A 13431-nucleotide genomic window follows, 5' to 3' on the forward strand; every position below is an offset into this window, starting at 1 on the left:
GACGACACCGCGCGATGGTGAGACAGAGAAGGAGAGCGAGCGAGCGAGCGAGCGAGCGAGAGAGAGAGAGAGAGAGAGAGAGAGAGAGAGAGAGAGAGTGTGAGGGAGAAAGAGAGAGGGGCGAAAGAGGGAGCGACACGGCGACGTGTACATGGTAGTTGCACAAGGGTGGTGGATGCTGAGAGGGTTGGTGGGGGGTGGATTCGGCTGGGGCGCGCGCGAGGAGAACTTCGCTCGGGGTGCGGGAGAGTCAGTGCGCGGCGAGGCGCGCCAGCTGCCGCACGTCATGATTCTACCCCAGGTGAGCGACGATGTACCCAGACACTACCACCCCGTTTACCGCAGGACCGCCGGCAACCGTGAATATATACACACTACAAATGATAGTCCCAACTGTGCATGATGAGTGTCGACGGCCTTTTTACGTTGGTTTATTTCGCCAGCACGAAGAAAAGCGCAGCATGACTCAGTCCGCGCGTTTCTCTGCCCTCCTCCTCTTCCTCCCTCCTCTGTCCGCTCTCGCTCACCCTTTCCCTATATCCCACTCTTGCCTCTCCCCCTCCCCCTCCCCCTCATCGTCATTCTCCTTCTCTTCTTATCACGACATCCCGCCCCCCCTCTCTCTCTCTATCTATCTATCTATCTATCTATCTATCTCTATCTCTATCTCTATCTCTCTTCTCGCTCTCCATGTATCGTTACGTGTACCGTATTTATCCGAAGAATGCAATCCTAGGCGAGATTGAGAGACGAACGGAAAAGCGCAGCTCCAGTGCCGTATGTCCGCGCGAGTATCGCAGTGATGATGTGTGAAGCAACCGGCAGGAGATTTTCGCGGTGTCCTCTCGTGTCGTCTGCGCGCGTATGGTGGGCGATCTCAAGGAGCCGCTCTCTGGAAACCGAGAGAGAGAGAGAGAGAGTGCGTGAAGAAAAGGAGAGAGGCGTGTGGACGGTGGAACGTCGAGCACGGGCGGGACAAACTCATTTAGTGACGAAATCGGACGATTGTGCCCTGACGGAGAGATCGCTTTTCTCTCTCTCTCTCTCTCTCTCTCTCTCTCTTTTTCTCTCTCTCTCTCTCTCTCTCTCTCGCTCGCTCTCTCTCTCTCTCTCTTTTTCTTTCTGTCATGTGTCACCACACGCGGTTGTTTCGTGATCTTGCGCAGCTGATAGTGACGGACGAGATAGCGGGCGGTGTTTAGAGTTTACCGTGAGACGACCGTGAATTATGCACAACGTCGCGCGTCGCGATCTGTCGGACGTGCCGAGGGAAACATATCGACCCGTCGGAAAAATCGATTCGCCGCTCGGCGAAATAACTCTCGAGCTGGAAGATAGAAAAATACACGTCGCAATCCGCGTGACAACGTCGATCGCGCGCGAGAAGAGTTGTGACTTTGCGCGAAAAACCGAACGCTGCCGGAGTTGCGAGAGAACGAAGTTTATCGGCTGGCTCGCGCTGGATTTCCGCGAGCGGCTCGTATTTTTTCGCGAGTTTACCGGAGTTACGCGGCCTCTTTGGAACTTGCGGTGTGCGAAACTTTGTTTCTTTCCCTCCCTCCCTCCCTCCCTGTTTCTCTTTTTTTTTTCTCCTCATGGACTGTGCCGCGAGCCGAACTTCCTGCGAGAGCGGCTTTTCCATCGTCCCGCAACAGGTTCTGATATGCGCCTTGATCGTCACGGTTATGCTAATTTTTCTATCCTGTTCTCGCCTGCGAGCTGATTATCGCGGCGACCAGGGCGCCGGGGCGAATGAACTTGTCAAAAGCCAGGGAACGAAAATTGTGGAGTTGAATGTCCGCACTCGTTATGCTTTGCTTGTACCACCATCCGTCTGCACTTTGTCGTGTGTGTATATATATATATATATATATATATACCTTTGCATGCTCTGTTGTAATCACCGAAGGATTTACATCTAGAAACGTCGGACTCCATTTTAACATCGAAAGGAGAAAAGAAAAAGAAAGACAACGGGACACTCGTGCATGCGAGGAGACTGTGAAAGCCGAAATCTTGCTCGTGTGTCGCGTACGTGTAATACAAGTGCCTCGACACGAGAGTGAAACACACACATTTACACGACGAATCTATTTAACAGCGGCGCTTTATACCGCGCAAAGTACCGTGCGGAATAATTAATTGGTTCGTATCTGTCGGAAATCCGCGAGTTTGCAAGAAAATATCCTTCACGAAGTTGGAACACAAATCTGCCGAAAGTTTGAGATTTTTTTTTTCTTTCTCAAGGGTGCCGAGACCTGAGCGCGCGCCACCTCATACGATTCTCCGGATGATCTTTAGGGCGGAAAGTTGTTCCACATCAGCCATAAACCACTGCATTGAACAGTGCGCTTTAACACGTCCATAAATCTTCGTGTAGCGTAACGATAATTTGCCGCCGAAGACGAAAGGTCCCCGACATTCGTTTTCACGTCGGTTTTTTCCTCCATTCTCCTCTAAACCTTCGCGAGTTGAAACTGCGGAACGGTCATAGTCGCAAAAATGTTCATCCCGAATTGGGAAGAAATCTCCGTAAGTTCTCGCAGGGGAACATCGGACGCGACGGGACGCGCCGTCGAACAACAAATTGCGGTATTGTGCGTTTAATACGCGCTCATAGAGGCTCGTAAAAGCGAAACGCGCTGCGAGAGAGAGAAAGAGGCAAAGAGAGAGAGAGAGAGAGAAAGGTCATTGGCGGGGAAAAATCGCGCAACTCTATGGCAACTCTATGGTGGAAATTCAATTTCGCGGGTTCGGTTGAGAGAGAAACGACGTGTATCCCCCGGTGCTCTGATGCACCGGGAGGGTAGTCGTGGGGTAGTCCGTGAGCCGCTCGATTATTCGCGAAAGCTGTTTCTCCGGCGGAGAAGTCGAAGAGGGCTTTTAAAGCGCCGCGCGCGACTGTCGGGACTCGCTCGGGATCGATCTCGGGCGACTCGGCTGTGATTGGCGGAACCGGTGCAATTAATTCGCCGAAGGATCAAAGTCTCGCGAAAAAACGACGATTAATGGCGACCCGAAGTGGCATGCAAGGCGCACCGCAGTTGTTGTCGCTGCGCGTGCACATGCCGACTCATTGCTGCTCTCGAGGACGCGTGTTCCCGAGAACGTGACGGAATTGGAGTTGAGCGTTGCGAACAAAAGTTGAGCACCTTCTGATACCTGATGAGATAACGCGTGCGGGTTGTACAGTGCCGTAAATCGAGATTCAATACAAAGCGATAAAATCAGAATCGTAGTCATAGCTAAATTTATCGAGATAAAAGCCAAATAGGCTCGACCCCATTCGGACTCTTCCCAACCGAACCTTCTCGTCCGGACTTTCCTTTTATGAAATTGAGCTACGACTACGATGCTTTATTAGATTGTATCCATTAGACTTATTATAGCATTGTATAAATAAGCTCCGAAGGCCCTTGACTTTCGTATTGATTGCACATGAAAACGCCTCCCCACATCCTATATTTGTTTCGGAATTAAACGCGTTTTCGAGTGCCTCACGGAGTGTCTGCGGGTTACAGTCGTGCGGGGCGGACATTCGATCTTCGACGGGGCAAACTTGATCGCTTGCGGATCGCGGCAGGTGCGCGGCCGGCCGCGGCGCGTGCCTTGTCGACAAGGAGACCAAGTAGTTTGCAAACTGCACTGGGGGGAGAGGCTGAAATTCATGGCGTTTGTAACTTCCCAAGCAAACTGCGTTTGTTCCATCTCCGCGACACGTATAATATTAGTTCCTCCCCCGGTTGTGAGCGCACTCAAGTCTCTCGTTATCTCTTCCGCCGCGATTATACAGCACTTACCGATTTGCATGGAATGCGGCCGTGCGTTATGCGGACGCTCGCGTAATTAATTGCATTTTCCCACAGCCGTGAGTCGAAGTCGAAGTCGACGTTGTTCTTATTCTTACCGGCTTTTCCGCTTAGCGGCGGCGTCTTCGATTCCTCGACTTCCTCGAGGCACGCGCCTGTCCCGAGCAACGGCCAGGCGAACTTGGAACGTCAAGTTCCGGACACGTTTTCGCGGAACGTGACTTTCGAATGACTTTCGAATCCCGCGAGGGTCGAGGGCGAAAGAGAGCGAGAGAACAGTGCAGATGGAGAGGGTTATTCGTTTTCCCTCCGTGGCGGAGGGTAGATCGTAATGTCACTCCATTAGAGCAATTACGGGAATGTCTTTTGGAATGCCTGGCGGAGCCCGGGGCGGTTTTCTTTCGAAGCGCGCCGCCGATGGTGGAACATCTCGCGTGCGCGACGGTGGAACATTTAGCGTCTCGCGTGCAAAGAAACACGGAACTCGTTCCGAACGCGCCGATTATCTCCGCGTCGTGCGATACGCGACGAGCTATGACACCGAGGAATACGTGCCGACGGCGACGTCCGATAATTACGGCGACGATAATTAAGCACGGGCTGTTTAACGAACGGAAGCGCGAACGAAGTGCGCTTTACGCGTTTACGCAGAGTAGGACTGAAGTTGCCTCGAAAGAGAGTTCTCGTCGGCTCAATTCTTTCACGTTCGTCCGCGATGAACAAATGGATACATTTATTCTATACCTCCAGAGAGCAGTGCGTTTCTTCCCCGTCCCCCCCCCCCCACCTCTCTCTCTTTCTCTCTCTCTCTCTCTCTCTCTCTCTATCATTCATTCTCTTTCTCCCCATAGTAAAACGTTCATTAAAACTTGCGCGTGGAATTGAAACGTGGAAACGTTCAAGTTTGTTGTGCTCGACAGAGCGCGGAAGTACCGTAACGTCATGTACCACTTTCGGTAACGTGCATCGCGTTACTTGTGAAAAAAATACAAGCGGTTAGAAATGCGGAGCTTTGAGCTGAGAAAAAATGCGCCAGGATAAGCGCGCGCGCGCGTTTTGAACATTCAGCAGGGGACGAGAAATGCTGGAGAGCGCCGACCGCGTGATTAATTAAAAAGTACTTACAATTAGCAGCGGAGATGAGCTTTGCTGGCTTAGAAATGTGACGGACATGAGCGCACTCTTCTTTCGAAAGATTAAAGCGCATTCAGAACTTTTCTTCAGAGCCAGCCGCGTTACTCTTCCGCACAGCGAGCACCGTCGAGACGGCTCTTTCGCAAACTTTGAAGAAATGAATTCGTTTTTTCCTACGATGGGATTGAAAGTAAGTCAAAAGTGCTTCCGGTGTCGCGGTTAGGTTGCGCGAGCGCCGCGGAAAATCGCAGTCGCGAACTATCCGATCCGCTGTTCCGAGGCTTGAAGGATAGACAGAGAAAGAGCGAGCGAGCGATAATAAACTCACAAGTAAACCTCGGGGAACGTCAGACGCCGATTTGTTTCCAATTTTTTATAGTTATTTTTTATGTCAAAATATGAAGAAATCTGTTATCATTTTCAGCTTAAATTAGTTTTTTCAATTTTTTCGAAATTTTTGAAGTTTTGCACAAGTACACTATTTTATACATATTTAAAACAATATTTCTTGAAAATATATATATATCTGATTTGTCGAAACTTGCACACACATGTCGCCGATTACGAATCAGAACCATTTTGTAAAATTCAAAATGGCGGATCTAATATGGCTGACGTCATTGTTGAAAAAGTGTTCAGTTTTATGCTACATTCGACGTTGGGTAATCTTTCGGCTCACTATTCAGCAAACAAGTTCACTTTAACGTCTAAATCTGATAAAAAATGAACAAGAAATGAACAAAAACTTGGGAAATTTCGAAAAAATTGAAAAAATTAATTTGAGCTAAAAATGATAACAGATTTCTTTATATTTTGACATTAAAAATAACTATAAAAAATTGGAAACAAATCGGCGTCTGACGTTCCCCGAGGTTTACTTGTCAGCGCGATAATCGATGATGCGTCGCGGAAGTGAAGTTTAATCTCTGCCTTGGCGGAGCATTTCCGCGGTCCACGATCGCGCGGTTTCGAACTTTACGCGCGCCATCTTGGCGAAGACGCGCGCGCGAGCGACCAGACTCGCCTTCTGCGAGACAGTTTTTTTCTCCCGCGGACGGAGCGAAATTCTCGGCCGGCGAACTCTCGGCCGTGGCTGAAATCTTCTGACCGGATTTTAATCGTCTCGCATTTTCCTGCCCGACGAGGTTGCGCGGTTCTCCTTGATGAGATTTCATCGGCAACGCCATCGGCCGTCTCCCGAAAATAGACACGGCGAATAATGGACGCGTTTCTCCGCGAGAATGACGGCGTCTTTCAAGCTTCCGCCTCGCTCCGATAGTTTCTCGCCCGTTGCGAATTCAATCTCGGGTTATGCTCGCTGTGTAATTCCGAGAGAGATCCCGCGCCAACGAGACTGGACGTTTAATCCACAAGCTAAGCACTAAATTGCAACATGACCGATATGATTGCAATTTTCCTATATCTGGTTAGTGACTGGAGTGAGCTACTCAATCATGCGTGGTTGCATTCGAATGCGTGTGCGCGCGCACTAAGTGCGATCAAATGCTTCTAATTAGTGGAATACGTATAATTATAAGAATGTAGTCTGTCATACAGAGAGAGAGAGAGAGAGAGAGAGAGAGAGAGAGAGAGGAGAAGGATTGATCGAACGAACGTGACGATGAGCCAACCAAACGCGTTTCAGTCGAAGGTAATGGAATTCCTGATTGTTAGGACGAAATGTCGCTCGTGAGAACCAGAAGTTTCGTTTCCTTCGACCAAAATGTGTTCGTCATCGCGTTAATTGCATTAAGCTTTTGTCTCCATACGCTTTTAATGACGTTCTCGTTCAGAAATAATATTTCACGCGATACAAAGAAGAAGACCAAGCTTTATATTGTGATCCAATTAGACATTAAGAGCATCTCGTACACTTAATTTTCACGGGTTCACATCTCGATGCCATTGAAATCCGTGGAAGTGATTTCTGCGCTTATCGGAATTACACGGTAATTAGCTGACACGCCTCTCCTATATCCCAGCGTCGTCGGAAAATCCAAACCTGCCGAGATCACAGCGTCTTCCGAGCCTCTAATTTTCCCGGACTCGTTATTCTCAGCAAATACACGGCGCTCGCTCAAAGAGCGACACGTCCGCGAAGATTAAAAGGTAGCAGCTCAGGACGCGCGATCAGGACGATCTTCGGGAAAGCGACGCGCAATTCCAAATCGCGAATAAGCTAACGAGAGGCAGCTACCCTTAGGGACGTATCGTAAGAGGCTATGAAAGGGTCGACCAGACCCTCGGAATACTCTCATTCTCTGCCAAAGTGAAATTTCTCCCGAAATTTTGTAGCTCCGCCGACGCTCACTTCCTCTGGTCTCCTCCGCTGGCCCCTCTCAAGATCCAATCCGATCCGCCGGATAAATCGGATTTATGGATCGAAACGGAAATTCTACACGCGCGCGCTCTACGGTTTCCCGACTTTTTTACGAGTTTTCCGACAATGCCTTTAAGATATCGCATATGTTGGGCGGTGCGAGTGCTCTCCCCGATGCCCTCGGGAAACCATCGCGGATAAAGAGAAAGAGAGAGAGAGGGAGAGCACGCTGCGGGAGGAAAACGCGCTTTCGAAAATCGCGACACGTGAGTGGACTTTGTGTGCGCAGGCAGCCGAGAAGCGAATAGTAACGCGTCAACGCGACAGCGGTATTTTCACGATACACCACATCGCGAAAGCTCAAAGAGACGCTGCAATCGCGCGTTGGCTGGGGATTTTCGTCGCCCCCGTGGGAGACAAGATTTTACGCGGACGAGTCTGTTATCTCGCGGACTATATCAGCGCGCTCTATCTCAAGCGCGCGCGCAGGAGAGCATTTGGTTGGTGTCCTCGTATCTCGTGGCTTTGTTTGATCACCGTTAACGTGTAACAATGTAATTAGCGATCGCGTATCTCGCAATGCGCGAGTGCGGATGAGGTCCTCCATCTCACCCGGGGAGATCCCTCGGTGGCGCGCGCTTCGGTCGACCCGTCTGAAAGATTCGCGGACTGACGAGACGGATTCTCACGGCTCGCAGCTTTTCCCGTCGTTTCCCGGAATCTCCCCGATCGAGGTTAGATCGCGCTTCCTTGAACCCTGCGGGGAAACGCGGCGGCACGGCTTTTCCATCCCGCGCTCCGTCGCGCGGTGAATCCGAGGAACTTTGCTCCGCGGTGCGGCGCGATCGATCCACTGGAATCGAAATTCCCTGGCTCTATTTTCGGCTTCATCTGTCCGACATCTATCGATTCTCCGGGGGATCAATGAAGTTTAGCTTGTACAGGAACTGAGGGCCTGCTCGGTGTCTCTAAGTGGCGGAGGACAATTTGGACTGGCACAATTTGCCAGTCGGGGTCACTAAGGTATTTCTCGGCAGAGCTATAAATTAAATACAATCCAAATATCAAATCGTTGATATTTGAATTGTATTGAATTTATAGCTCTGCCGAGAAATGCTTCAAATGCCCCCGATTGTTTTCAATCTCCTATTCCCTTTGCGATCTGTCCTCTATATACGAAGGACATTTAACAAATTTTAGACATAGAATATCGAGGTCGTGAGAGAAAGGCAGGACGAAAGTTTAGGCTTTAGGTTTAGAGTTTAGGTCGACCATATGCGTCTTCAACAACGCCGTCGAGACGCGCGTGCCGTTCGCAGTTCCGTTGGGACTGTCCAAAAGCCAGAGTGGAAGTTTCTGTGCGTTTTCCCTTGAAATTTCACAAAGGGCGCAAGTTTCGACAGGCTGGCGAATCTGTGTGACGAATGTAGTTCGAGTTGGCCTGACAGACCAATGAACGATTTTCGGGAACGCTTTTGAGATTTGTAATACCTCGTTTTTTCACAACGCGATATACCCGCCTTATCGACTTTTCTACGTGCTGCGCCGCGCAGCGGAGAAACGTTAATGTTCACCGCGGGAATTCTCGCGGGAGTTTAATCGCGACATCTTCCGAAATAATAAATGGATCCGCGATCTCCCGCCGCGACAGATCCCCCTCTCTCTCTCTCTCTCTCTCTCTCTCTTTCTCTCTCTCTCTCGTCTCGTCACTTATCTCTTTTTCTCGCGGCACGCTCGTGCCCATCTTTCTCTACCGTGGACGATCTCGTCCACGGTAGAATTACGGTCGGACGGGAGTATCGTTGCGACAGCTCGTTTCGTTAATCACGAGCGACCTTCGCTCGCGTTTCCCGCGCGGTCGAGACGCGAGTCCCATCAAACGGCGAGCAATTTGCGAATTCTTCGCGCATCGAAATCGCCCATCGACCGGGAACGTGTCGCAGTTTTATTTACGTTTAATCGCTTAGTCGGTGCTGTCAACGATGGCAACTTGGTTTACTCGCTCTGCGCGAATTTTGCGAGCTAGCGCGCGCAACGAGCGTGGACGTTGTTACTGTTGTCATCATAATTAATAGTGAGCGAGAATGCGTGCGAGAGAAAGAGAGAGAGAGAGAGAGAGAGAATGTTTCTCGTAACCAACAGTCGAATTCCGGAGAGACTCGCGCAGAATCCATCGCGCGCTCGTCAATGGACCGTGATTGTCGGTGACTGTAACGTTTCGTTTGATGGCTCATCCATTCGTGAGGCGATTGCACGCGAACATACTTCCGCTTTAACACGCAGACACGTATGCACACATATACACATACATACAAATGACAGTCGCGCGCTCGCGAGCCGCGCCTGTTGCATTTCGCGGAGAATTAATTCCATAGACGCGTGCCGGTACTCTCGCGGATTGCAACGTCGCTCGATTCGGTGTCTTTTTATCGTCGATTCAATCGCAAGTTCGGCGCTGCTGATGCTAAAACAGTCTGACATTTTTCGGAGATTTTATCAGACACTGCGCGCTGAGAGAGCGGAAATGATCAATCTCGCTAAAGTCGTAGTTATTCTTTCGACGCCGATTCGATTTTCATCGTTCTAAAATCCTACGTTGGAAGTTTAAATATTTGAATTTAAGGATTGAAACGGAAAAAAAAAGGTTCGATGTTTTTATCTTGCCGCAAAATTGTTTCTTTTTCCCATTGTAATTATCTTAATATGCACGTATAATGACAAATACCGAGCACTTTTTTCTCAGCCTCGCTTGCAAGTTGCGAGATCCAAGTTGCTAAATCCGAGCGAAACGACTTCTCGAGCCCGTGCATGTTTGCTGTGTCAATTTATTTTTAATTATATCCGACGACGTTATCGCGGCAGCGCGTGCGACGTAAACTTTCTCCGACTCTAAGAGAATTCTGTCGTGGAAGGTGGAAGGGAAAGTTGTAACAAACCGACGACGAGTGACGGAGCAATTTTTAAAGATGCGTGCTGGTATGCGTGAGGGACGCGTGAGAGGGGAAACGCTCAAGTACTCCCGCGGGTGTCGAAGTCGGGTCGGATTCGATTATTCGATGAGTCCCGATAACGCCGAAACTTTGAGATTTCGGAAATTACGGCGGTATCGACGGTGAAGTTGGCCGGCCAAGGGAAAACGAAAACCTATTTCTCTGCTGTAAAAAAGTTTGTGTAGGAATACGCCGTTTATATGTAGCGCACGCCGAAGTGTGGTAGAGCCACTTTTTGTTTTCAAAGCCCAACATACATTTTATTCACTGTAACACGATAAAACAATCTTGTTCTCTTCGCGTTCTGTTTCGATTTCTTAACGGCAGCTTGAAGATCTCGTGTCGTTTGATTACAAACACCTGATATTATATTCCAATCATGTTCCGCTCATAATTATCTAATTAAATGTGTTCATGCGATCGGAAACGTTCGAAATTATCGAGCTTCGCGTCCGCATCGGACTCGTATCGGTTCGAGAGTTCCACGTTAGAATGTACTTCAAATTATTAGCTATCTATGCAGTCCAATTAAACGATCGTTTGTCTTTGCGGCGCTTTGTTCGTCACAGCTGTCTTCAGCTTCGCCGCGCACACTAGACAGTTTAATTACTTGCCCGCGAATCAGTGTTAGCATCTCTCTCTCTCTCTCTCTCTCTCTCTCTCTCTGGTCTCGTCTCGTTAACGAGCGAGCGGATGGCGCTTCGCGTCGGTTGGCCGAAAAGTAAAAATTTTCCAACGTTTAGGTGCTATTACGACGACTGAAATTGCCGATGCCAATTAACAACATCGGTGTGAGCAACGATCTTTATAATTGCCACTCGACTGTTGTGCCGTCGTAACGATGGCTGTAACTTTTCGGTTAATTACACGCGACTTAGGTAAACATTCCGAGAGACGCCCATAAATAAATTCAATGCTCACCCTGGAATTGTTAAAGGCACGTGCTTTTTTTCCTTTTTTGTTTTCCTTCTATCGTTTCTCTCTCGCTCTCGAAAACGAGGAAACGATAGGATCTCGATTCTCGATTATCGTGCATTGAAGAGCGGTCGTTGAGCGGTCGCAATTAGCGATCGTTTTCCGATTCTTTCTATAATTTGATCTTTTTCCGATCTAATCTTCTTTCTTCTAATCCTCTTCTTCGTTTGAAGATTACATTCAGGATCAAATAATATATCATGTCTAAGGACAAAATGTATCGTATTTGTTTCATATTTATCATTTATTTATAGATGTTAATATTAATATTTATTTAGTACGTTATATCCAAAGAGCAATATAATAAAGGAATAAGAGGAATATCTAATAGAGTTAGATGCAATATTTTCACATTAGTATACATAAAAAAAGTTTGCTTCAGTTAACGCGATGAGCGAGTGGACCAAACGCGTGTCACTTGAAGAAAATAGAATTTTCTCGCTTTTATCGTCGGTATCACAAATGGGCTCCGCGAAAAGTTGGCGAGCGTTCACGCTCATGCGTGCATGTGCACACGAGCGCTTACGACAATATTCGGAGACCGCTGAATGCAGGTGCGACCTGCATCCGCGCCGTATCTCGTACACCGGCTCGTATTTGCATGGTAATTGCTAATTACCAATCGAGCTTTGTGCCCGGAGAGAACCACGGGAGTACATCGGAGCTGACTCGACAACAGTCGGAGATAATTACCTACGTTCCCGACAACATTAGAAATCAATCGCGGGAGCTGATTAAATCAAGCGCGCGCGCGCGCGCGTGCGCACTCGCGTCTGTGATTCTACGTCTGTAAATACTCGGCGACGGCTCGCTTTGCTTTCTTCGTCACCCGACACTCATTTATCTCGCGTGGGACCGCGCGATATATCGATTGTGGGACTGTCGAGTACAAGTTCGAAGCCTTCGGAAGAGTATTTTATCGCCGATGCGGCTTCGGTTTCCCTTTCCTAGACGGGTGATAGTTCTCCTCCCCCCCCTCTCTTTCTCTCTCTCTCTCTCTCTCTCGAATCACTTGCCGTTTGTCGAAGACACTTTCAGATGTATCTAATGCATGTATCCAGTTTAATGCGATCGCGATGTCTCGCTTCACGAGCGCTTCCACCGTCGGAACGGTGAATATTCGCGTGCATGACGAGACACTTGTTGAAGTACTTGGCGAGGTGACACTCCTTGTAGCGCCGCGCAATCGGGAGCGTATTACGCTTCAGCGAGGCGGCGCGGGCAAAACCGCGTCGTGTGTATCGAGCTGTGTAATATTAAACAGCGGCAATCCCTCGTAATCCCCGCGTAAGTTCGCGCTGCCTCCTGCAGGATTTTCGAATACACTGCCGCGCTGTAACTATATCGGAAATCCCAGCGTACACTCTCTCTCTCTCTCTCGCTGTAATTGCACCCTCGTTCCGCCGACTAGATTTGCGAACGGTTGTAATCTGTTCCTCGCGCGGAGAGGGAACGGCGAAACGGACGACGTGCAGAGCTCGAAAAGCCGACCGGGCTCTTCGGCCTCGAGATAGGTCGATGAAGGATCTTTCGAATGGGAATCATATTGAAGTCAAGTTATCGTGTGAAAGCCAACGATCGCTTTGATGTTTCTAAGATCTCATTTCATTATCTGAAAAATATTACGTAGACATTGACAATCTAGTCGTTACCCCGCCTTCTACCTCGTAATTAAATCGAATCGACATATTTATATGTCGACTCGATTTCAACGCGATATTTATCGAATCCCGAATAGATTATCGATAATCAGTCAATTATCTATACAATAAACTTCTAAGTATCATATTGATATCTAGACGTCGACTTACATCGACATAAGATCGGCGAATGTCGCGGATGCAGCATCGGTATCAAGAAAGAATCTGGTCGTTATTAAATGGAACGGTGCGCGAAAAATTACAATCGACACCGATTCGATCATCGTCTTGGGTTTCCGTCTCGGTGCGAATAAAGTGACGATTTTACGGAGAGATTCACACTCGGCGTGGCGTAACTGATTTACCTTGATTTACATCTTGCGACTCTCCTCCGCGACAGAGAAACGCGCTTGCTTCACAATTGCGTTATGAGACATCGTAGCGTTCAGTGAGACGTGCAATTTCAGGAGTTCTTGTGAAACGTGATGAGTCCCGCTAAACTGAATAATGCTGCAGTTTCGAATGCTCGAATAAGGCAAACTTACCAATACCGAGAAACGTAC

General features: G+C 48.7%; 1 protein-coding gene across 1 annotated transcript in view; it reads left to right on the top strand.

Moving 5' to 3' along the window:
* The first annotated feature begins 230 nt into the window (after positions 1 to 230).
* Dop1 (dopamine receptor, D1) overlaps positions 231 to 13431 on the top strand; it is a 111880-nt gene continuing 98679 nt past the window's right edge. Inside the window, exon 1 of the mRNA XM_011140382.3 lies at positions 231 to 359. Coding sequence (XP_011138684.2) covers positions 312 to 359 — 48 coding nt within the window. The 5' untranslated portion in view covers positions 231 to 311. The remainder of the gene's footprint in view (positions 360 to 13431) is intronic.

This window comes from Harpegnathos saltator, unplaced genomic scaffold (assembly GCF_003227715.2).
Source record: "Harpegnathos saltator strain DR-91 unplaced genomic scaffold, Hsal_v8.6 scaffold844, whole genome shotgun sequence".
In the NCBI taxonomy this organism is placed as follows: Eukaryota; Metazoa; Arthropoda; class Insecta; order Hymenoptera; family Formicidae; genus Harpegnathos; species Harpegnathos saltator.